This window comes from Musa acuminata, chromosome BXJ2-11 (assembly GCF_036884655.1).
Source record: "Musa acuminata AAA Group cultivar baxijiao chromosome BXJ2-11, Cavendish_Baxijiao_AAA, whole genome shotgun sequence".
Classification (NCBI taxonomy): domain Eukaryota; kingdom Viridiplantae; phylum Streptophyta; class Magnoliopsida; order Zingiberales; family Musaceae; genus Musa; species Musa acuminata.
This window is the reverse complement of record NC_088348.1, coordinates 29,207,862-29,231,575: the sequence shown is the minus strand read 5'-3', so window position 1 is coordinate 29,231,575 and position 23,714 is coordinate 29,207,862. Positions and strand designations below refer to the sequence as shown.

At 38.5% G+C, this 23,714-nt stretch overlaps 2 protein-coding genes across 4 annotated transcripts; both read right to left on the bottom strand.

Annotated features, from left to right (window-relative positions):
- Window positions 1-649: 649 nt before the first annotated feature.
- Window positions 650-5,944, bottom strand: LOC135626901 (L-2-hydroxyglutarate dehydrogenase, mitochondrial-like). Of its 2 annotated transcripts, XM_065132709.1 has the most exons (5): window positions 5,419-5,944; window positions 3,850-4,131; window positions 2,809-3,242; window positions 1,765-1,924; window positions 650-987 (listed from the first exon to the last, which is right to left on the bottom strand). In XM_065132709.1, the coding sequence occupies exons 1-5, from the start codon at window positions 5,686-5,688 to the stop codon at window positions 874-876; spliced, it is 1,260 nt and encodes a 419-aa protein (XP_064988781.1). In that variant the 5' UTR covers window positions 5,689-5,944; the 3' UTR covers window positions 650-873. The 2 variants fall into 2 exon arrangements, with proteins under 2 accessions (XP_064988781.1, XP_064988782.1); XM_065132710.1 differs by lacking the exon at window positions 1,765-1,924 and having other exon boundaries at window positions 5,419-5,920.
- A 1,252-nt stretch (window positions 5,945-7,196) lies between these two features.
- On the bottom strand, window positions 7,197-16,562 carry LOC103971923 (uncharacterized). 2 transcript variants are annotated; one of them, XM_065132208.1, is made up of 11 exons: window positions 16,373-16,562; window positions 14,808-14,987; window positions 14,615-14,706; window positions 14,414-14,485; window positions 13,406-13,506; window positions 13,277-13,332; window positions 11,750-11,900; window positions 10,041-10,121; window positions 8,616-8,915; window positions 7,831-8,352; window positions 7,197-7,743 (listed from the first exon to the last, which is right to left on the bottom strand). In XM_065132208.1, exons 2-11 carry the CDS (start codon window positions 14,943-14,945, stop codon window positions 7,502-7,504), a joined length of 1,755 nt encoding a protein of 584 aa, XP_064988280.1. In that variant the 5' UTR covers window positions 14,946-14,987; window positions 16,373-16,562; the 3' UTR covers window positions 7,197-7,501. The 2 variants fall into 2 exon arrangements, with proteins under 2 accessions (XP_064988280.1, XP_009384357.2); XM_009386082.3 differs by having other exon boundaries at window positions 7,197-8,352; window positions 16,373-16,560.
- Window positions 16,563-23,714: the final 7,152 nt, after the last annotated feature.

The window sequence follows — 23,714 nt, the reverse complement described above, 5'->3', positions numbered from 1 at the left end:
GTTTTTATTCGTATATTATGTGAAAACATTATAAAGTGAACATTCTTATCATTGATTCTACTTAACAATATTGCACTCGGTATTCCATATAAGTTATAAAAAATCATTTAGGATATTTTTGGAATATTGTCAAAGTGAACTTAAAAACATTACAAAGAAATCATTTCCCATGTTCTTGTTATTCATTTCACTTCATACAATATCACTAATGTAATAGGATAGCAACTACATTTTATTGACATGGCATAGATTGGAATGAATGACAAGAATCTGAGAAAGAAGTCATTCGGTCAGCATGATTGACTTTTGTGAACACCATAAGCTTATCAGATAGGAATTTTCTGATTGATGAGCCATTAAAGCCTGAGTGAATGCAATCTTGTTAGAGATAAATCTTCGATGTTGGTGGCATCTCATTTACTGATAAGCATTTCCTGACCAACACAATAATATTACAAGTCGCATGCCCTATTCCATCAGTTGCTTTACTAGTATCTGGGAATCTTGGAGAAGGACTAAACCAAGCTCTTGACTGCAATATCCAAGCCAAATATTACTCCAATCATAGTTTACTGCACATTATCAAAGCACATCATCATCTTGGTGCCCAAACATGACAACAGTGGAAGATTCCGTTTATGATACATACCTCTCTCTTAGCAAACTTAATCACCAAATGGGTGGGTCTTCTGTTGTTTGGGAGGAAGGCTAAGTCGATCAAAGCATGGTTAACTGCAATCTTCTTTTTGGAAATAGACCCATTTATGATGCATATTATAAGTTGAATCACATGAATGGAAGAGCAACTAGGCAGCAGCAGCCGGTGAGACTAAGAAAAGAATAGACAACCGGACAGCAAGCAGCTGGGAAGAATCATTTTGAATACTTTGATGCAATGCACTGTGCAATTGCCAAGCTGGATGTCAGGCCAGGTGACTCTATTCCGAGCAAATTAACCAGTCCAGGAACACCATGGATGTCCTCATCCTGCATGAATGCATTTAAATATGTCATTTAAATTTATCATAGACAGGCAAAAGAACTACTAATTCGTGGATGTGTTCACAGCAACAACACATTAAAACGAGCTAATGGAACATTAGCTGGAGCCACAACATTATGACAAAGCAATTGAGGCTGTATTTTCAGTGCCCATTCTGCCATTTTGATACCAGAACTTCTAGTTGAATCACATAATACCGTCAAATAGAAACCTGGTCCTTGAAACTAGGTAACTAATAAATAATTATGACATTTCAAGATTTTTAACGGGTATCCATGTCAGTAGCATGCATTTGCTCGTGTGCAAATAAGGAAATATGTACAACATTATCATAGAACAACTTGAGAATTGTAATGAGCTTTGGTATCTACTTTTTGATGACTTTTCATTTCTACATGCTATATAACCGAGAACTACAAGAACTAGAGCTATAAGTAATAACTTGCTTGTTAATTTTAGCAAATATTCTATGACATATTGTTTTCCTATCAGCTAGATTTCTCCCTCAGACAGAGCATTTTATCATCAAAATCATTTCTCTTTTAAAAATGTGTGTATAAAATACCGAATGAATATAATGGAACAATTAAGAAATAAAAAGTATATTTATATCCATGTGGAAGAAAGGATGTACATAAGTTATCTTTGTACAGATATATATGACCACAACCATTGGTATCAGTTGTTTCAGTAATATATTTCAGTAATAAGGTAATAAACAGTAAACCCAAGAAATATGGTAAATATATAATTTAAGTCACCTGAATAACAAAGTCCTTGGGAGGCTTTCCTGGGCCAGAGAGCTTTGGTCGAATACCTGAGTATCCAGGTTCTAGACATCCATCTTTCAGATTGGGAAAATATTTTCTTATTTCAGGATAAAAGTTTTCCGATCGATCCGAGCTGACACAATAGTTAAATCTGAAGCATGCTTAACTGTGAGATTTTGAAACTTAAAAGAGGCTGTTTGGAATGAAAGAAAACCTAATTTCCCATGCCATAAAGCAATTAATAAATTACTGAAGAATCACATACCATGATTACTAACATTTATCACTTTAACAATTTCATGTAAAAACCGAACTCAGTTAATAGCAAATACTGTAAAATAATCTATTATGCAAACTGCAAAATTGTGTGTGTTAAAAGGACCAGAAGGTTTATATAGCTAGTTTCTAATACTATTAGGTAGAACCATAGAATATGTTCATAAGCAAGCTGTAAGTCCTTAAATGTGATGAGTGACACAGAACACTGACGTAAAAGAAAGAATAAATGATTTGAACTGCACATGTACGCAGGGCACTTATTGGTGCATAGGTTTTGCTAACAATTAGTTGAATCAAGTTAGCAGCTACCCTCAATTAGTTGGAACTTGGAAGACCCATGACACATTATGGTCAAATCCATGCAATATAATGAAAACAGTTAAAGAAGCACGAGGCAAATCCAATATTAAATACAACACAACCTTGGCTTTTCTGAACATGACTTACATCAATGAAGCAGATAAAATTATAAATCAGTTTCTGTAAATCCTAAGTGGAGTTGGACGACTTTTAAAGGGAAATGAAAGAAATCAAATATAGTTCAGATATTCTGACATAGTAATGCAAGAACATACACCAACTAGGATAAATGTTATGACATATGCACTCCTTTGGTACGTAATCTTTTTCTATTTACTGTAACTGCTGTACGAAGTATTTACACTTTATCTAAAGACTGATAAACTAATGAAGGTACTGGACCCAACATGCAACAGCAAAGAACTTTTGGGCCATTATAAAGTAACATCAATTTACCTATTAGTGAAGCAAGATATATCATCTACACCATCAATCCATTCAACATCAGGCCCAAATTTAACAATGCCAATCAAGTCCAGTGTCACATGCACTCCAAGTCCTCCATCTTCTGGTAGTGGATAAATCAAGTGGCTGAAAGGAGTTTTGGTTTTAGAAAGAGTGAAATAGCAACCACGAGCATAATAAGCAATAGGAAGAATTCCTTGGTTAATGCCATGAAATCTCTTTGCAAGAGGAACAGCACAAAGGCCTGCTGCATTAATTACAAGCCTAGGTATCAGTACAAACTGAGGCAGCAACTGAGCATCGTTGGTGCCATTTTGTAAACCCTTGCTTTCATAAATGTGGAGATGGAGAAAACTGTCTTCAATATGTCCACCAATGACAGTAGTATTGTATGAGAATGTAGTCCTAGAATTCTCAGCCTCTCCCTGCATCGATGTACAAGTGGGTGTTAAGAATTCTTTCTGTGATTGGAATGGACATATTTTTATAAAATTAACTACATGACAAATTACAAAGCCACTACAGAACCGATGTCTACATTTTTCAACACTAGATGCTTTGACACTTGAGCAAAAATTCCCCAGAGAAAATCCCAACAAATAGAGACAACTCTTTATTTTTATAAGGGAAACAACTTTTTATAGTAATTCTTCAACAACTTTGATAACATTTTAGGTGGAATTTTCAGTCATCTACATAATGAAATAGTTGTTTACTAGCTATACAAAAGTTCAAGCTTCAGTCTCGTCTTTTTTTTTCAAGTGATTAAGTCAACATTGGTCTCAGTAGACTAGTAGTCTTTTTCAATTGATTCAGAATAAACATATTCTGTAGTAAGCACACTTATTACCACTTTAAATAATAAAGATATTATTTTTCCCCCAAAGATTGTGTTCAGAAAAAAGATTATCTGAAAACTAAACAGATGCGGGCATGGTTGGAAAGAATTAGTCAGAAGAACTCTAGGTATGGTGAAGATAAATTCTATACAAACTTCACAAAATATTCAGACCAGAAAGATGCAGAAAGTACCACCAAAGAGAGCATGAATGAGTGAGAGTCAACTATGCCAGAACTAGGAGATAGCAAAGCCTTGACGCACTGAAGTTCTGGTTCCATCTGCATAGCTTGAAAGCCCTCCATCAACCTCAGATCTTCAATGCCATTCTCTTTCCCACTCCTTAGCAGATGTTCCAACTTTGGAATCTCTGCAAAACTTGTGGCCACGATTATTTTACCAGTCTGCCTATGGGGGATTCCTCGTTCACAACAATACTTGTAGAGCAATTTCCTTCCTTTTACACAAAGACTAGCCTACAAAAAAGGCATTTTGAAGATAGATGTAAGAATAACAAAGGACCACAAATACAAGCATATAAGATTGTCACATTATGACGAATCCTAGTTGAGATTCTTTTTCCTAACAAAGAAACACAGACGAGAAATCAGACTATCATATGGCTTATTCCGGTAGATTCTATTAACCATGATTTTTAGTCAAATTGAAAACAACAAAAATTTGCAAGGAAAAAGTATGATAAACCACAAGCAATGAGTTTCAATAACAATTGGAACATCAAAGGTTGTGTTTGGCATTTTAGGTTTTTCATACTTTCAGATAATATACACAAACAATGTTTATGTTCCATATGTTTTTTGTTTTTAAAAAGTCTTCTGGTAATCCTCTCAATAAATTAATTCGAATGGTATATGACACAATTCCCTCTGTAGTTTGATCAACATTTCTCTGAGTCTTGATCTTTACTCATTAAGAATGTTAGATGGTATAGCTGATTTTAAAATTCTATGGCCATCTTGGATGGAGTGACGTAGGGAGAAGAGATTGGATACTCTCGTTTGGATACTATGATAAAAGTGGAGAGAAAGCAACAACATTATTTGATTACATATATGGGGGGAAGAAGTCAAGTGAAGAGGAGTAGAGCTAACAACTCTACAGATCCCTTTTTCTTCTCCCTAAAAATGGAGAGATTTAGACAAAAAGGAACCATTTTAGGTGATCCTGTCCTACCAAAATGAAAAATGAAAGGAAAATTGGTCTTTTCTTCTCTTCTCTAGTTCCCTTGTCGTCTTTTTCCTGTATCTTTAGTATCACTTTCCTTTTCTCTATCTTCTCTTCTCCCCTTGAGTTACATAAAATTCTACAAGGATGCATTTGGTTGCCCACAATAAAGAACCATAGATGCTCAATTGTAACCAATTATCAAAACACAGTTATTTGGATGCACAAAGAAGGTGGTTGTATTTGTCATTGCAACATACATTCAAAATCTAAGAAATCCTTATAATTAGTCACAGATGATTTTGAAGGCAAGCATAATGAAGTTTAGGTTCTGACCTAGAAAAGTCACTTTTACATTTAACAATCACAAAGCGTCCTGATTTACGTGCAACCAAATGGAACTTGTATTTATTTGCTAATAATTGCATATGCAAATGCAATGTAGTGTTCAAAAGTAAAAGAAAGCAAAGACAAACAAACATGCCGCAAGTAATAAGCATTTGCTATAATAAACAGTATACACAAACAATTACGTAATGCCCAACTCAGTCTTAAGTAAGAGGGAAATAAATCCAGACCTTGAGGCTTTTGGGAGGGTAATAGATCCCGGCATGGATGACCTCACTGTTTCTAGAACTAGTTCCAGTCCCAAACGTCGATGCGGCCTCCACCACCAACACCTCTCTTCCCCTCAAAGCCAATTCCCTCGCCACTGCAATCCCCACCACACCGGCCCCAATCACCACCACATCCGCCGTCTCCTTCGGTATTCCCCCATATGCACCGCCTGCCGATCCAATTGCTCTCGCGAACGTTCCTCCATAGCTACGAATCGCTCTCCTCAACATCAGATCCAAATCCAACCTGAAAGATATGTCCGGATTCTTTTACCCTACTTCACGGGTGGTGGAAACCTCAAGCTGCTTCGCTGTTCGTCGACTCGAGTTAACACACGATGAGATGAGATGAGAAACAAGTCTTGGCGTGGGAGACGGGCGACAGAGTTGGAGGAGGGAGGCCACCACGGGGAATTTGCATGCGGCGGAGAATACTGCGGGCGGCGTCGCACACCCGCGGGAAGATGATGACGGAACACGACATATCCTACGGCGTACGGAAGAAATACAATAAAAGAAATCTTATCGCACAAACTAATTAAATGAAGTTAAGCAGATTAATTATATATTATCTCTTACCATAAGATTCAAATCCTAAATTTAAAAAAATTATATTAGAATCACTATAATTATAAAAATAAAATATCTAACTTCATTTGCCTAACATCATCAATTTAATCAATGATATCACGAAAACGATAGATAAAAAAGATAATTTTAATATCATAATTATACTTTCGATGATGATAAATAATGATAAAGACCGTCGAGTGATTTATTATAGATAAGAAGAGAAAATAACGATGAAAGATTAGACAAAGAAAGAGAACGACACAAATATCGATACCACTTAGGAACTGGATCGATACTGACATAAATACAGAGTAGCATTACCCTTCGTCGTTGTTGACACCGACATAGATATAGAGCAATATCACTCTACATCTATATCAACACCAATACAAATGACGATCTTTTTGTTAATCTACATCTACATTGATGTCAACACAATTATCAAACAACGTCGACATACATGTAGAGCATCAACATCTACATTCATCACTCTCCTCCTCGTTCATAATAACTACTTACGACCCTCCTCATTCATAATAACCACTTACGACCCCCCAACAATGTTCACTACCAAAAACATAATTAGAACATTTAAATTATTTTTTATCTATCATTTTTATGTTTTTATCAATAAAATCGAAATATTTAAATTATTTTTTTATCTATTATCTTTATATTTTTATCAGTAAAATCGACGACGTTAGAATAAATTCTTATGAAAATAAAATGAAATATTTCACTTTCATAAAAATTTTAATATAATATTTTAAATCTAAATATTAAAATATTAAAAAGATCTATGTCAATAACTAACTCGTTAAGAACTAAACCACTCTACTTGTCCCCGTGGTGGTCATAAAAATGGTTAACATAATGAGATTTCAAATATTTAACATTTGTTTTATTTTTAATAAAAATTTCTATCAGATAAATATTAATAAGTCGAACATTCAACCTAACTATTTCGTTCTTTTTCCATCCTCCAACTTAAGAGAATGCTCTTGTTTACCTGACAGGTCGGACTTCGATCCCTGACCTCAGTGCAACACGGCCAATAATTTTATCCACTTGAGTAGGAGACTATTGTTGATAGCATCATATTCCGTATCATCAGGAATACTCTCTCAACACCGGCACAGCAGTTCCAAGCAGTTAAAAGCAGTTGATGACCAACAAAATAGGTACAAATTAACTAAATTGATACATACTTCCCAGATTCAGCCAAAACAGCTAAGCGACGAGTTGTAAATCTGCAAATGAGACAGTAAAAGAATAATATATTTGGGGTGAAGTCCATAAAAGCAGGCAATCTAATATATCAAAATTCATCAGGGGAACGTCACACAAGGAGTGGTTTCTCCAGTGCTTTAAATTGGTTTGCCCATCGAGTATCTTCATGCTCTCTGAATCGTGACACAAGACTTGGCCACAGCCTCATAAATGGACCACATTTCCATTTAAAGTACTGATGTCAACAAAAAGTTCTGATGTTAGACTCGATAGCCTGCAGCTCTTCTTCACTAACCTTAATCCACATACCGTGAATCAATAACCGACCTTCCATGGGGCATGTTGTTTCTGAACAATCCACACACTGCACATCATCCAGTGAAGGCTTTAACTTTTTGAAAGCGTTGCCAACCTCGGATGGCTCAGTATGACAATCCAAAAGACCATAACTAGCAGCAGAGCAATTGAGAACTGCATCCTTGTCTGTTCCAACATCGGTCTCCAATTCATTATCAAACTTGTCCAGAACAGGAAGAACTGCAGTCGAACTAAAAGAGCAAGGTAACATACCAATTGGACATGAGGTCCATGACTTGGCAACAGTCCATATGCTAGTTGTATCCGAATCACTACCATTAATCCTTTTTCTTCGAGACTTCAAATTTAATTTCATAATTTCCAAGTTGTCTGTCGCATTTTTAACCACATCCTCTTCTTGCAAAAGCATACTACCGGTGTCAGGATATGTAGGCCCTTCCATAGAATCCAAGGACTTCAAACTGAGCAGAGGGAGCTTCTTCAGTCTCTCTTTTACTGATGTATCCCCCAACATCTCCACAAGTAGCCACACAGAATCCAAAAGATGCTTGTCATGAACAGATAAAGTAAGACATTTACGAAGAAGCATACTAAGTGAAACTTTTGGTAGAGTATTCTTGTGTATAGGAAGGACTTCAGCTTCATCAATGAGTCTTATAAGACCAGAATCCTTCAACATTTTAATGTTCATAATTAGCCAAGGACTAAGGGAACATAGGTTACTCATACAATGTATGTTGGCATGATCCTGCGATGAATAAATATCATATTCACCTGCAAAAATAGAGAACCAGGGTCTTCAACTCAACAAGACACTAAAAAAGAAAAGGTTCAGCACAAGCAACAGGGATCGGCCAACTAAAGATGAATAGTAAGATGCAGTTACCAAGTTACAGCAGAAGACTAGATAAGAGCAATTATCAATAGTTTGAAGTTTGAACAATATTCTCATTGCCCACAAAATCAAGTGAGAGATAATCCAACTTCAAATGAGCAAAGGATTTCAAAGATGCTTCAGGTAATATCTAAATGTTTACCTTTCTGGATTTTCACAAAGCTGACTTCAATCATTTCTAGAACATTTTTCAGCATGCTGAGTAACAACCTCGGTCTCTTACTAGACAGTTTGGTAATGATACTCTTTAATTCGTCCATTGAACTTGTGGACCCAGAAACACCAACACTGGAGTCATCAGAGTGTTCCAAGTCAATGCTCTCAGAGAACCCAGGAATCTCTAGCTGGAAAAGCTCTAACAGAACTGACACTACTTCTGATGGATAAGATGAATAAAGACGGGCAATAATTCTGACTATCTTGGATATCTGTTTCATAGAAACTGTCAAAAGATTTTAGTCATGAAAGAAATAATGGTTGCTAGAATATAAGCAGATAAAAGAAAAGTTGAAAGCAATCAAGATTCACACTGGAAAATAGATCCATAAAATGAGTAGCAGGCAAGCACCACTTACGAACATACAGCTTGGCACCATTTAATATACTTGTATTTTATCATTTTTACAGTGATAATAAGCCCACCTGGTATTTCAAACTATAGTAGTCCAATAAGTCGTTGAAACTGGTATTGACCTAGTGTTTAAAGCATTAAAATGTACAGAATATCAAAGAAAAAATTAAACCAAGACAATACCAAAATCTTTGATCTTTATTTCTTTTGCAGGTTTCTGCCAAAATATGAAAAGTGTTTCGGTGGTCTAAACATTAATTTTTTAATATCATGAACATACAGATCACCTATCTCTAGAGTATTGTCTATACACAGCACTGAATCCATGTAGCAAAGGGCAATATTAAACCATCCAAAAATTTATTCTTACAACACCATATAGAATGAAAACAAACACCACTGATTGTTAGCAGCAAGGATTGACGTTTCAACTGGACTGGAACGAATCAGGTGATAGTCCGAGCACGAAGCGATATGCGGACAGCTCCCAGTCCGATCCGCCAGTAATCATGCCGTGCACGTCTGCCACGCACAACGCCACACACCTCCGCTGCACACAGCTGCCTACAGATATGCCTCGTCTCCTCTTCCTCCTACCTCTTTTTCCTCTCCTGCACTTCTTCTTCCTCCTTCCACTTCCTTTCTTTTCCTCCCTCGTCTTCGTCCCTCGTGCACCTCTTCCTCTCCTTTTTCGTTTCTCCTCTTCTTCTATCCTCCTCCCTCCTGTTCTCATTTTTTTTCCTTCATCTCCAAAACACCGGTACTGACCGCTATACCAGTCCAACCAGATCACCAAAACGGGTCCGGTACCATGAACGGCAATCCTTGGTTAGCAGTTTAGTCTTCCAACAACTACACCATCTAAATATAAAACAAAAACAAGATAATGGTAACCTTATTGTCTAATTGGGATGCCTTTTAGAATGTCAGATTAGTGATTGAATACTTTGTAAAGAATGAAAACAAACATCTACACCAAAGAACTAGGAGAACTACCATTCTTGGAAGATTGCAGCTTTGCAGTTATCTGTGAAGAGAGTTTATTGCCTACCCTTAGCACAGTTGTACCCATCGGGCCTGCGAAGAGGGGTAGAAAAGCAAATGAAAAAATATGCTGAAAGCAAATGAATATTTTACCTACAAAAAATAAATAAATATACGTATATTTGTGCAACAATCATAAAACTCGTACAAGCTTCACCAATGAGAACAGAACTCATCCCCTCAAACCGTTCTCAGGTATAAATAGTAGCTAATGCAGATTTAGCTGTTGTCACGATTGTTTAATAAATCCCAATTCTTTTGATTTCAACAGTTTATAAAAGCATCTTTAACCAGAAAAACTGTTGAAAAAGGTCACCAGTATTGGTCAATCTTCATACTATTATCAGCAGCGTGGCTAACTATACAAAATAAATCCTTAAAATTAATAGCAAAATGACGAGGCTTAGTCAGAAAAATATGCATATATAAAACTTTTGCAAACCAGCAACAGTAATTATTCCTTTGATCTGCATAGTCACAGGTGTCATTGCAATGACACTAAAATAGTTCAGGTTTCTCCACTAATTCAGGTTATTGGAAGAACTGGAAAATATTAAATAATATTTGTATATGCATTTGCTAAATGAATTTTATTTAGCTTAATTCAGGTTTTCCATATATAATTTCTAAACTAATGAAACCAGCTGAATATTAAGATATTCAAAACTCTCCTGACTGAGAAGTGATGTAATCCTGCCAATCTAGAGGATACATCAACAATGGAAATTCAAAAAACATCTGAATTAAAATCTGCTATTCTGAATATTGCAGATATTTTCAGCTTCAATAAATAGGGACTGCATAACATAATCTAAAACAAAGAGAAGGCGAGTGAACCACAAAAGAGCAGTGAAGAGCAAATAGGCATGCAGCTTTTTTCAAGTTGAAAACCAATGTGACAGATCAATGCACAGATGATCTCCTAACGTAGTTATGCCATTAATAATGATAAACAGAAATGACATTAGCACAAAAATGTGTAACTCGGCATGCTTTCTAGGAACAAAATTTTACTCTGTGGTAGTCCAACTGAGAGAAAATAAAGATAGTCTAAATTTTATACAAGAAGTTGGCAAGATATTCTTCCACCCTTTTCTCTGGACACTCTAATAACAAAAACTAAATCCCTCGTTCAACTTACCACTTAGAAAGTAATTGACTGTAAATCTGGAAAACTAGTTCCCTAAGAGTAACTAGATATAGAATACAAATATTAACAACCTATTATGACTCCCAGGACTTTATTAAGGATCAAATTGGCAGGTATAAACTCAGAATGCATTAAAAACAACTTACAAGTTAGATGCATCATTTTCAAATACATAAGTTTCTCAAAGAAAGAGATAACTAGGTGCACAGTACAAAAGCTGAAATAAAATAATTAGTAAAACTCATGTGATATCTCTCATGAAACTCGGCTAAAAAAAGATGACATTCTGAAAAGAAAACTTCAGAAGGTTAGATAAAAATAACTGTATGCTGCTATGTGCAAAATAGTCATATGCCAAGATGCAAAAAAAGAAACAATAATTAGTTGAAATTACAGACTAAAATGAAGAAATTATTCTTCAGTCTTAGAATATATGTCAAGGATGTTTATTTGATCATAGGTCTCAACAAAAGACACTGACATAAGAGATTAAAATGGAACATTCACTCACGCCTCTGTTTCATATTTGAACTGGATTTATGAGAATTCTTGGTTTTCAAAAGGTATGTCATCTCAAGCAATCTAGATCTTATTTCTTTTCGAACATCAGGAATGGCATCCTTTTGAGGCTCCCAATAATTATGTTTCAACCAATCTAGCGCCTGAATTGAAAGTGAGAGGACATGAACAAATTAGCAATAATATAAATAATTGATACACAACAAGTGTTCAAATTTAAGTACAGATTGTCTGCAACTAGAATGAAGCAATAATAACATTGTTATTTGACACCATATAAATTACATGTCATACACCAAAGGCCAAAATTTCATTGCTAAAAGCCTTTAAAGAAATATGAAGGATATAGACATTCTTTACTAGAAACACAGCGAACTGAATTGCAAAAACAAATATTAGAATCCCTATACATGTCTTATAATAACAAAAGAAAACATCATAACTCCAACTTGGTCAATAGCTACAGGAGGAAGCAAAGTTAATTTGAAAATCAGGTATGACTCCAACTTGGTGAATTTCTAAATTTTTGGATGACAAAGTAAACTTACTGATGAAAACCAAATTCTAAATACTTAAAGAAAAAATTAAAGCGCAAGAGAGCTGCTAACGACTTTAAAAATTTCTTAAGCAAATTTTAAACTATAATAAAACTTGAGTTGCTAATGTTTCCAAAATCAAGTATAAACCTATTAGTAGAACAGTTCACTAGGTAATAATTAGATGAACAAAGGAGCCAACTACATGCTGACATGAACAAAACCTTCTAACAACACATCACTCATCCTACTTTATTCCAGGTCCTGTTGTTAATAGCTACATCTTCATAGGTAGCCAATGATCAACAAAGTAAGACAGTGCAAGTAAAAGACTGGAAGATAATAGAAGGGAATCGAGAAAGCTTAATGCAAAAATGTAGTACAGCAAAGCCAAAAGTAGAGGCTTAAATCTGTTAAGCAAAACCTTTTTCAATAGTCAACCTTCTAAGGAACCATATTCCCAATAAATACAAAAGTAATCATGTCTTTTATACTGCTTATATTCAGGTGATTTATGGTCATCCCTACCTTCTGCAGAATGCCACAACTTGAAATTACTTGTTCATAGGGATTCATGCTTTTGTTGAACTGGCCGGTACTTCAGATCTTATTGTAAGCTACCCAATACAACATCAAATAACTAAGAAACAAAACCATCACATTTAAAAAGCAAAAAAACAAATCCTCAAATACCGAAGTACGTATTGAAGTATCTTATGTAGACATAGGTTTTCTTATAAACAAACAACAGCATCATATATTCTGCTGATGTTACATGGAGCAAATATTGCAGGATCAAGATAAAAAGCAAAAGTCAAACAATTTTTACATAAAACAAATTAAAAAATTACATAAAAGTATTATTGTTAATACTAGGTGGAGTTTATACGTAACCCACTTGATTGACTAAATAGGAAAATTGCTGGAAGAGGGAAAGGACCAATTTATACTGGAAAGCATTTATTACTAGGAAAATGGCATACCTTTAGACTAGCTAAACGAACCAGCCGAAGCGATGGAAGATCACGATGAGAACTCTCTGTATCATGAGAAAGTGGTGAAATAATACATCTTTTTTTGCCAAATAAGTGCAAAAATAATTGTTCCCTTACCATGACGAATATCAACCAACACTCTTGGTATGCCCGCTGCATCTGCTAATTCAGATATTGAATATTTTGTTTTCTTATGTGCAACAAAACAATTCACAAGCCTGAGAAAGAGGAAATCAAGAACAAAATTATTATGCTTTTGAAGCAGATGAAATATCTATCATTAAATTGCCAAACAAATTGCGATGAAATGGACACTGTAGTGAAGTTCAACTAAAAAGTTTTAAATTAAACATGTATGGCAAAGTTTCCATTGAAAATTGCCTGCATATTTTCCTGTGTTGCCCATGATTCATCAAACAAGTAGTTTATGGAGTCATATATATGTGTCTACTTAACACTTGTCTGTTGATAAGAGACCTTTTCCTACTTAACACTTGTCTGATAATACCGATATACTGTGATATCACAACCCGATACTACATATGCCAGCACCCAAGACACCCCCAGAAAATTACATTATTACCTAAATAGTCCTTAAAATATGGATCATGTTATGAAAGGTCTCAACTGCCATTCAATGGCCTAGTTGCATCCAAATCTTCTGGAAAGTAAAACTTTATTTATATTATATCTAAATTGATTTATGTTTAGATCTAGGTCTAGATTTTTATTTTTAAATTATTTTCATTTGTTATCGTATTTTTTTTGTTATTCAAAACTGAGTTTACAAAGTTTGAGTCATATTCTCATCTTTGAATCCTATTTTGGATATAAATGGGGTTGAGAAAGTCCTTAATAGGAGTCGTGTTCAAGGATTACAATATTGTCAATGTGCTATGAAAAAGGCAGTATTTACAGCTCTAACAGGAGATCGATACACGTAGTAGGCAAAATTGGTCGGTACAGAACCACTATGCATGGTACCAACCACTGTTCAAACAAAAACTAGCAGGATCAATTCATTGAAGTGACACAAGAAACTAGCATCATTAACAAAAAAAGGGGCAAATAAAAAGAAAAATCAAAAGTAAAGTGCAAAGAATTAATTTAGAAAGGCAACCTCACCTGATGATTGTCATGCTATAAAGCATGGATAGCATCTCATCAGATTCTGAAGAACTGTTCATAGGGTCCCTCCTGCAGGTACAAACAGGAAAAATCCTCAAATCCAACATTATGAATGCAACTGACAGCTACAAAACCAGGAGTTTTCCTAAACAGGTGAAAATCAACTAAAGGAGTTTATCGATAACCAAAGTCCACAACCTGAAAAAAGGATCCTTCTGCTGAATCTCGATGAAAGCAGCCGTGACATCAATTGGAACAGGCAGACAACCTCTGCTCCGCCAAGCCGATATCTGAATCAATCAACAAAAGTAAAGAACTGTTAAAAGAGAATAGGATTTGAGAGATTAAAGATTGGTTTGAGATTGTTCAAGGATAAAGTCCTAGCAAATACTTTTTGCAAAGCAGTACCAACGGCATCGGGAGAAGAAGAGAAGATGGATTCCTTGACAAACTTCCACTGATCCCAACATGACCAAGGCACGAGCTTGTAGCCTGCAGAGAGCTCACTCTCTGACCCCATCAGCTCCATCGCTCAGCGATCAGAATAAATAAATGAAGCGATGCAAATAACCTGTGCGTTTGTGAAAAAAAGATAATATAAAAACAATTTTGCTTACAAGTTGCTCTTAGACATTAAAGTGCAAATATCCCTAAAAAATAAAAATCAATCTAAACCCATCTTGCAAGAAACACTATGATAAAAGATTAGCCATAGCAAGGGAGGTAAATAATAAAGAACAACAAAGACGATATTCTTCCATCTCTTGGAACAATTCCTGTTCAACTCCTTCCTTTCGGCCATTGATGTCTTACTCTGTTCTTGATGACCTTTTCCATGGATGCTGCTTCCCTTTTCTATTTCGATGGATCAATGCAAAAGAAGAGTACCGAGAGCAACAACAACAGGCACGCTCTCGTGATGAAGAGCAGGAAGTACACACTGGGCTACAAGGATCTCTTCGGAGCTCTAAAGGTGATAATAACTCATTTCTATTTTTTTTTCAGAATTGTATATGATGATCTTTAATCTGACATCATCAATGTGGTCCTATCTGTAGCTCTATCAATTTCAACAATTTGTATCTTTTGACTATTATGGAGGTATAAGATTCCTACAGTTTAGATTAATCCCTGCAGTAAACAAGGTGAACAATCCAAATTAATTATGAATAAATACATGAAGAAAGAAAGTTCTAGTTTTTAATTCATAGTTTGTTTTGGTGGATGCAGTGTTATCAAATGCGCTAGGCGCTAAAAGATGCACCTAGCAAAGCGATGCGCTTGCCAATATAAAAATGATAAAAAAGAATTAAGAAGAAAGTCCATCATTAAAATAAAAATTAGACAAAATATGAGTTCCATAAAATTTCAAATTCAAATTATCACCACTAAATATCAAATTACATTCATTTAACCATCTACAAAATATTGAAGTGTTAAATTGTCTGAATCTAATAATAAAATAACAAAAGAAAAGTATATTAACGTTAATACATCATTCAAAAGTATAGAAAAAATTAACAATTCAAAATTAACATCAAAATTAACAATTCAAAATTCTAGCAGTCACAACTACAATAGGGAGGAGGAAGGAGAGGGGGCTTTGATCTGGGACCAGGGAGGAGGAGCATTGCCCAAATCCAATAACAAAAATAACAAAGCAAAACAAGATTAACAAGCATACTACAACGATCATCCATCACTGATCAAATCTGCTTGAGAAGAAGATAAGTTCAGCAGGAGTCTACCCACTCCCACTGATTGATTCCTCCCTCTAAACTTCAAGGGGACAATGCAGCTTCGATGGGACAATCCACTCACTACTCCAAGAGAAAGTACAAGGCTATCGGGGGCTCCGACGAAGGATGAGGAGCTGGGGGGCGAGGCGGCTACAGCGGAGTAGGAGGAGGGAGAGGAGTGTTGTTGGGGGCTACGGAAAGAGAGAGAGAGAGAGACCTTCGAAGAGCCCGCCGGAGTTCCCCCTCGCACGAAAGCCTCTCGCCGGTGGAGAGGAAGACGTCGTCGTTCGCCGTTCGTCGATGGAGAGAGAAACGCGATCGCGTGGTTCGTCGATTAGGTTTTCGAATGGGGGGGTCAGCGTGTATGTGTCCGCGTGGTGGGGAGGGGTGCGGAGGTCACGCTGATTCGGTTTGATCAAACCAAATCGAACGAGCCTATTTAGATTAGTCTCGACTCTGTTCGATTTGCCTCACGCGGGCGCCTCCACGGACACGATGGCTAATGCAGAAGAGTCTCGACTTCCGGATAACCAAAGCCATAACATCTATCCACTAAGTATTACTTTCTTTTTTCCCTAAATTATAATTCATAGAATTTGCCCATTTTCCTCATTATTTTTATTATTATTATATATATATATATAAAGAAAATAATGTTGCTTACTTCCTCTCTTTAAATCATTCTCTCATCAAAAAGCTGGTCTGGAAAGGCCAAAAATTATCTTTGACAACAGTAATATGTTTCCCAATTCATTTGATGCTATAAGAATCATGTGTCGATTAATCCCACGTACGTCTAGTGTATTAGATTCTTGAGAGCATAGATGACCTATTCCGAGCTCTCCGGTACGCTAACGGATGAAGACGCCACGAAAGGGACGAGGAGGCGTCTTCGTCGAAGACCGGAGGGGAGAGAGATGGAGAAGAGAGGAGGGGACAAGGAGAAGCTACTCTATCTACCATGCAGACGACGTTGGGTGCAGGAACGGGAACAGATGGGATAGGTCAAGCGCTACGGGTCGAAGGCTCGCCTCGTCCTCCTTGTTCGCCATTAATGCTGCAATCGAGAGATCCACACACAGTCTTTATCTCCTACTTCAACACATTTCAGTCTGTTGAGGACAATACGTCGTCAGGCGTACTGTCTCTCTACATGCAAGTGGAGGACTCTGTTCCCGTGATGCACGCATTGCATGAGCATCCGATCGAGAAGTCTGGTCTCGACGTAACAGGTGACGTTTACGTGGCTTGGAACACATCACATGGTAAGGTGAGCTTTATGTAGTAGAGGGATGGCTTTGTGGTTGTCACCTCCTTCACGTCAACGACAGCTCAAGCGAAAGGAAGTGCATGCGTTTACAGGCAGTGCCGGCCAATGGGACCCCCTTCTTCTTCATGCACGTCCACGTCTCCCCGTCCTCCACGAAGCGTTGTCCATGTCTTGCAGCTCTCAAGTACGTGCAAGTTTCAGCTCAGCTGTCGAGTATCTTTGGTAGGTACGCATATGGATATCAGAAGAATCGTTTCAGAGCTCCTTCATCGTCATATTTTTGCTTCCTCGTAAACCCTCCATGAAGGGACGGAAGAGATCATGTCAAAGAATCGAGGAAGACAAGCTCCGATGTTCTAATTTGACTTCTTTGTGGGTCACTAAAACCATATTAATGACAAGTGTGCATACAAACTCGCTTCTTTCTTCTTCTTCTTTTATTGAAGGATATATCTATATATCTTCCATCAAGTAAACAAGATGATTCAAAGGAGGTAAAGATCTTATCGTGCACCCAAAAGTACTACGGGTTCCATAGCACATTGCTTCATTAGATCTACGATGGAGCAAATCTCTTAAATATCTCTATTTGTGGTATGCAAATTGATTCTATCTAATTGAGACTTACGATTTTGTTCTTATTATATTTTACAATTTTGTTCTCGTAGAGGTAGAGAAGAAAATATCAGAAATATCTCGGACGACCAACTTATGTGATGCATGACTAAGTTATATTATACACATTCCGATTTCAAAGCTCCATGGTCAGATAATTTTGTTTATTCCGGATTGACCAATTTAGTTGATAGTTGGATTCGGACACAATCTCATGTTGGTCAACGCTGTTGGCAATTCATCAAAGAACTTTAGGTCAAATCCTATATTAATAAGAAAAAAAGAAACCAAGACAAAACAGGTTTATGATAATATTATTTTGTACTCTTCTTTTGATATAATTACCTTTCCGGCTCCATCTCTCAAGAGTTGCATCTAATAAAATATGAGTTCTGCCACCTAATTATTTGTAGAACGTGTAAACTTTAAATAGTTTATTTGATAAGAAACTTAGGGAGACCTTTCTCTCTCTCTCTCTCTCTCTCCTCATTCACTCTTGAAACTCTCCGTTTCATTTTGAATTTTTTTTCACATAAAATGTTTCCAAGTCAGGAATATCTATCATCTATTATCCTTTTGTAAACTCCAAAAGACACTTCTAAAAGTAAGAAAGACCTAACGGACTTATGAGTCATTGGTTCTCATACTCCTCGATCAACGTGGGACTAAATGATCTTATCAGTACTCCATCTTGTATGAGAGCCAAGGGCTCATAGCCGAGGTACACGGTTCGGGAGCGAGTTTGCTCGGTCGAGGTGCAGGTATCGAGCCCTCCTTCTAGTGTCAATCTGATAAGGGACCATTTGACCGGTTGACCATTAGTGCGACCCGTAAGCTCGCGAAGAATTATCCGTTTTGGACGATGGATGTAACAAAGGGCTCATAAGTCCACTAAGTCTATCTTACTTTCAAATATGCCTTTTGGAGCTCACATGTTTCGAAAAAATAAAATCATTTGAATACGTCCATCGCCCCAAGCGAATAATTTATCACGAACCTACGAGCCGTACCAATGATCGATCGATCAAATGGTTCCTTATTATTAGCGATCGTTCTATCAAATCTATTGTGTCGACGATCGTTATCCTAGATCTACTATATCATGTGCTGCGAGCTATAATTCAAAATAAAATATAAAATTAGATGAAACATATAAGTAAAAGGATAAAGTGAAAACCCTGATATGGATCGTCTAAAAGATATTTAGGCTTAGATTAATGATAATACACCTACATAAATAAAATCCATAATAGCATAGCTGAAGGAACATGAATAGAGTTTCTTTTCTTTGGCAAAGATAATTATCAGAATAGAAATAGATTAAAATCAAAGGGACAAAATCTTGAAACATATTCATATTAATAATGATTTAGCACCGAGTTGTGGAGTAGCGTCGGCCATTCCCATTCCCATTCCCATTCCCCGTGAGACGAGACGGGAATGGGGGTGGTAGCAGCGTCTTTGTTTAGTAGTTGCAGAGTCCGACAGGCCGCCCTCGAGCGGTCCAACTCACTTGGGTTCCGCCGATGCCGCCCCGCTGCTGCCATTCCGATTCCCTCGTCAAACGCCACACGACACGTTTCATATAATATTAGGAGCATCCCATCTACATCTTACTACGTGTATATGTAAAGCTATTTCTCTTTTGATGTGCCACTAGGTGAGTGCGTAGGTCAACAAAGGCAGCATGATGATGCATTATTTGGTCCAAAACCATTTTTCTTATTCGTATAATACACCCATTTTTCTTTTTTTGTTTGTTTGTTTATTTTTTCTCATCGATGCCCAAAATCTTCGCATCAAAAAGACCCTTTTGAGTTGCACTAGTCCTATGTGAATCTATATCTCATAAAGATTGATAATAGTCCATTTTGACTAAAACAATAATCGGTAATCTTCACGACAAGATGATTCAATAATAATTAATCTATAATCTTTATTCGTTTGTAACAATCATGTAAGGATTGGTCGCTCTCTTCTACCCCTTGCACGAGGGATGATCATCGAACACGGGATCATCTTTCACTAACTTCATGCGAGCATCGTCGTTCTAGGCTATTGGATTACGATAAGAACGACAATGAAAATGATAATTGACGAGCTAGGATGAATAAAGACGGGACGGATTGGACGATTGATAAATGAGTTGAATAATTATTTTAAATAGAGATATTTTGTTAAAAAATTAAAAATAAATTTTTTTCTAACACTTTGCCCGACATTATATACAAATATTATTAAATATATTTATATTTATATCACGCGTTCCGAAGACTGTAGATGGGCGTCCCACAAATATACGGATGACAGGTGGGTGGATTGAATGTATCGCTGACTCTACTGGTCTGGACATCAGGATGCCCACCTGGAAAACAGTGCCAACCGAGGGGGCCCGACCTCCCTCACTCCACTGTAGCTTTCGCTGATCAAACTTGCGTACCTTTGCAAGGCCTAATCTTAATTGGACGGAGCCATGTGAGGACGCATTGCCTCTCTCTCTCTCTCTCTCTCTCTCTCTCTCTCTCTCTCGGATCTGTCTTCTGAATGAGATATGTTTAGAAGACAGTGCTCGTTTATTTACTGCACTGCTGCTGTCATTTTCGCAGTAAAAGCCCACTGCGAGGAAGAACATGTTTCCCCCGTCGTCCCGTAGTACAGCATACGATCGCCCATTCAATCATGTTCTTTATCTGTGCCAGATTTGATCGTAAGCTATGGATAAGAATGATCACACCACGTATTATAATGTCTTAAGCACGAATTGTTAGTAGGATTTCACCATTATTACGACAAACAAGAGATTTGGGAGATATGATAATCTAACAAAAGATTACCCATTAATTCTAAAAGAAATCTGATTTCCTTGGAAGAAAACAGACATTGCAACATTCAAATCAATTCCTCGAATGATTAAAGACGAAAACAACTGATTAGTTTTTATAAATAAAAATAAACTTAGTTACAGTGAATTCAATAACGATTGGAAGGGAAAAAAAGAGTTTATAGGTGTTATATTCTTTGTTTGCTAGCAATAATTAAGGAGACATAGGCGATAAGCAACCAACTACTATTGAGATAATTGACATATAGCATAAGGTGTTTATACTTAAATAATATAGAAGCATTTTATAGAAAAACCAAAGTATTAGGTAAATATGTGCTACCATTAAATCAATGTTCCGATTAAGAGCTAATTTAAATGATGTATTATAAGAATTAAGTATGTAGTTTAGTATTAAAATTATGATAATTATTGTATAATAACAATGTGAAGGAATTATATATTAAGAATATTAATAACTAGTGAATAAATTATCTACAACAAAAAAAATTATTGTTGTATATTGATATCAAGGTTTTTATATTTATAATAATCAAAACTTGTATATTGAACTATTAATAGCCTATACCCCCATCAACCGTGTTTGTTTCCTTCTACAAGTCCATTGCATAGTATATTTTTTTATGGAGGTGGAATTATCAATGATGAATGGATGAAGAGGAGATACATAGACAAATGCTTTGCTTTACATTCTCTCAATGTGTCGTGGGAAACAACTTTTGAGCCGTGGTCTCGGGTCGACGCGGCTCGGTTCGGGGTCGAATGGCGGGGATCTTTGCTCCAGATTTCTCGAGGTTGCTGGAGTGACTGACCATGCGGGTAAGATCACGCGTGGGCTGATCGGGATGTCCCGTGGGGAAGGCTTCCTCTCCTCGGCATCCTGGGGGGATTAGCTTCGTCTTCTTACCTGCACACAGGTCGGGTCGGAAGCTCAGCTCGACCCCTACGACGATCAAGTTAGCAGATGTGGAGGGGGTTTCAGATGAAGAAGTGTTTTTGTGTGTCTGTCTCTCCATCCTTCTTTCTGATTAACGAGAGGGTATTTATAGGGAAGCTTACTGCTTCCTGAGCTGCCCGCTTGCAGGGGGCCGGTTGGTAGCGTCTAACTTTGTGTTGGCGTGGCGTGAAGAATCGAGCTTTGGCAAGATGTTAATGCGCCTCGGTCGACGTTCCGGTCTGCATTGACCATGTGTTATTGTGTGAGGCGTCATCTGACGTCAGTCGAGTCTTATCATAATTACTATCTTCGTCATATTCCCCCCAGAAAGAAGCTATGCGTCGGTCGTTGTAACGGGAGTCTGAGGCATGGGTTCAGCTTTCAGGTGGGCTGGCCGCGCAGACGCGGTCTCGGGGAGCATGGAGCCGAGGAACACAACGCAGGCGGGCTGGCCGCGCAGGCGTGTCTCGGGTCATGGAGCCGAGGAGCATGACGCAGGCGGGCTGGCCGCATAGGTGTGTCTCGGAGATCATGGAGCCGAGGAGCACGACGCAGGCAGGCTTGCTGCGTAGGCGTGTCTCGGGTCATGGAGCCGAGGAGCTGAGGAGCATGACGCAGGCGGGCTGGCCGCGCAGGTGCATCTCGAGGAGCATGGGACCGAGGAGCACAACGCAGGCGGGCTGGCCGCGCAGGCGTTTCTCGGGTCACGGAGCCAAGGAGCACGACGTAGGCGGGCTAGTCGCGCAGGCGTTTCTCGGGTCACGGAGCCGAGGAGCATGACGTAGGCGGGTTAGCCACGCAGGCGTTTCTCGGGTCACGGAGCCGAGGAGCACGACGCAGGCGGGCTGGCCGCGCAGGTGTGTCTCGGGTCACGGAGCCGAGGAGCTGAGGAGCACGACGCAGGCGGGCTGGCCGCGCAGGCGTGTCTCGGGTCACGGAGCCGAGGAGCACGACGCAGGCGGGCTAGCCGCGTAGGTGTGTCTCGGAGGAGCATGGGGCCGAGGAGCACGACGCAGGCGGGCTGGCTACGCAGACGGCTCCAGTTGATGCGCCGGTTGGGCTGCCGACGGGTTTGCTGATTGGGAAATAAGCAGAATGACGGTCTGCACCATTCCCGTCAAAGTTCGAACCTGGTGGGCGAGGTCCTAGAAGGCCTCGGCCGATACAGGTGCTGGGACGCTAGGGGCGCCTTCGGGCGGAAGCAGACCCGGGTCGTTGAACAAACGCTAGTAGCGTTCTAAGGTCGCGGCGAGGTCGTCTACTTGTGGTCGATCACGCGGGGGACGCGTGACCGGCGCCCCTGTTAAGATCGACCCCTCGGCTGGGGGCTCGTTAGTGTCGGTCTGTGGATCCCTCGGCATTCGTCTTTCTAGCGCCGATCTGTTGTGGGAAACAACTTTGAGCCGTGGCCTCGGGGTCGACGCGGCTCGGTTCGGGGCCGAATGGCGGGGATCTTTGCTCCAGATTTCTCGGGGTTGTTGGAGTGACCGACCGTGCAGGTCAGATCACGCGTGGGCTGATCGGGATGTCCCGTGGGGAAGGCTTCCTCTCCTCGGCATCCCGGGGGGATTAGCTTCGTCTTCTTACCTGCACACAGGTCGGGTCGGAAGCTCGGCCCGACCCCTCCGACGATCAAGTTAGCAGATGTGGAGGGGGTTTCAGATGAAGAAGTGTTTTTGTGTGTCTGTCTCTCCATCATTCTTTCTAATGAACGAGAGGGTATTTATAGGGAAGCTTACTGCTTCCTGAGCTGCCCGCTTGCAGGGGATAGGCTGGTAGCGTCTGACTTTGTGTTGGCGTGGCGTGAAGAATTGAGCTTTGGCAGGATGTTAATACGCCTCGGTCGACGTTCCGATCTGCATTGACCAGGTGCTGTTACGTGAGGCGTCATCTGA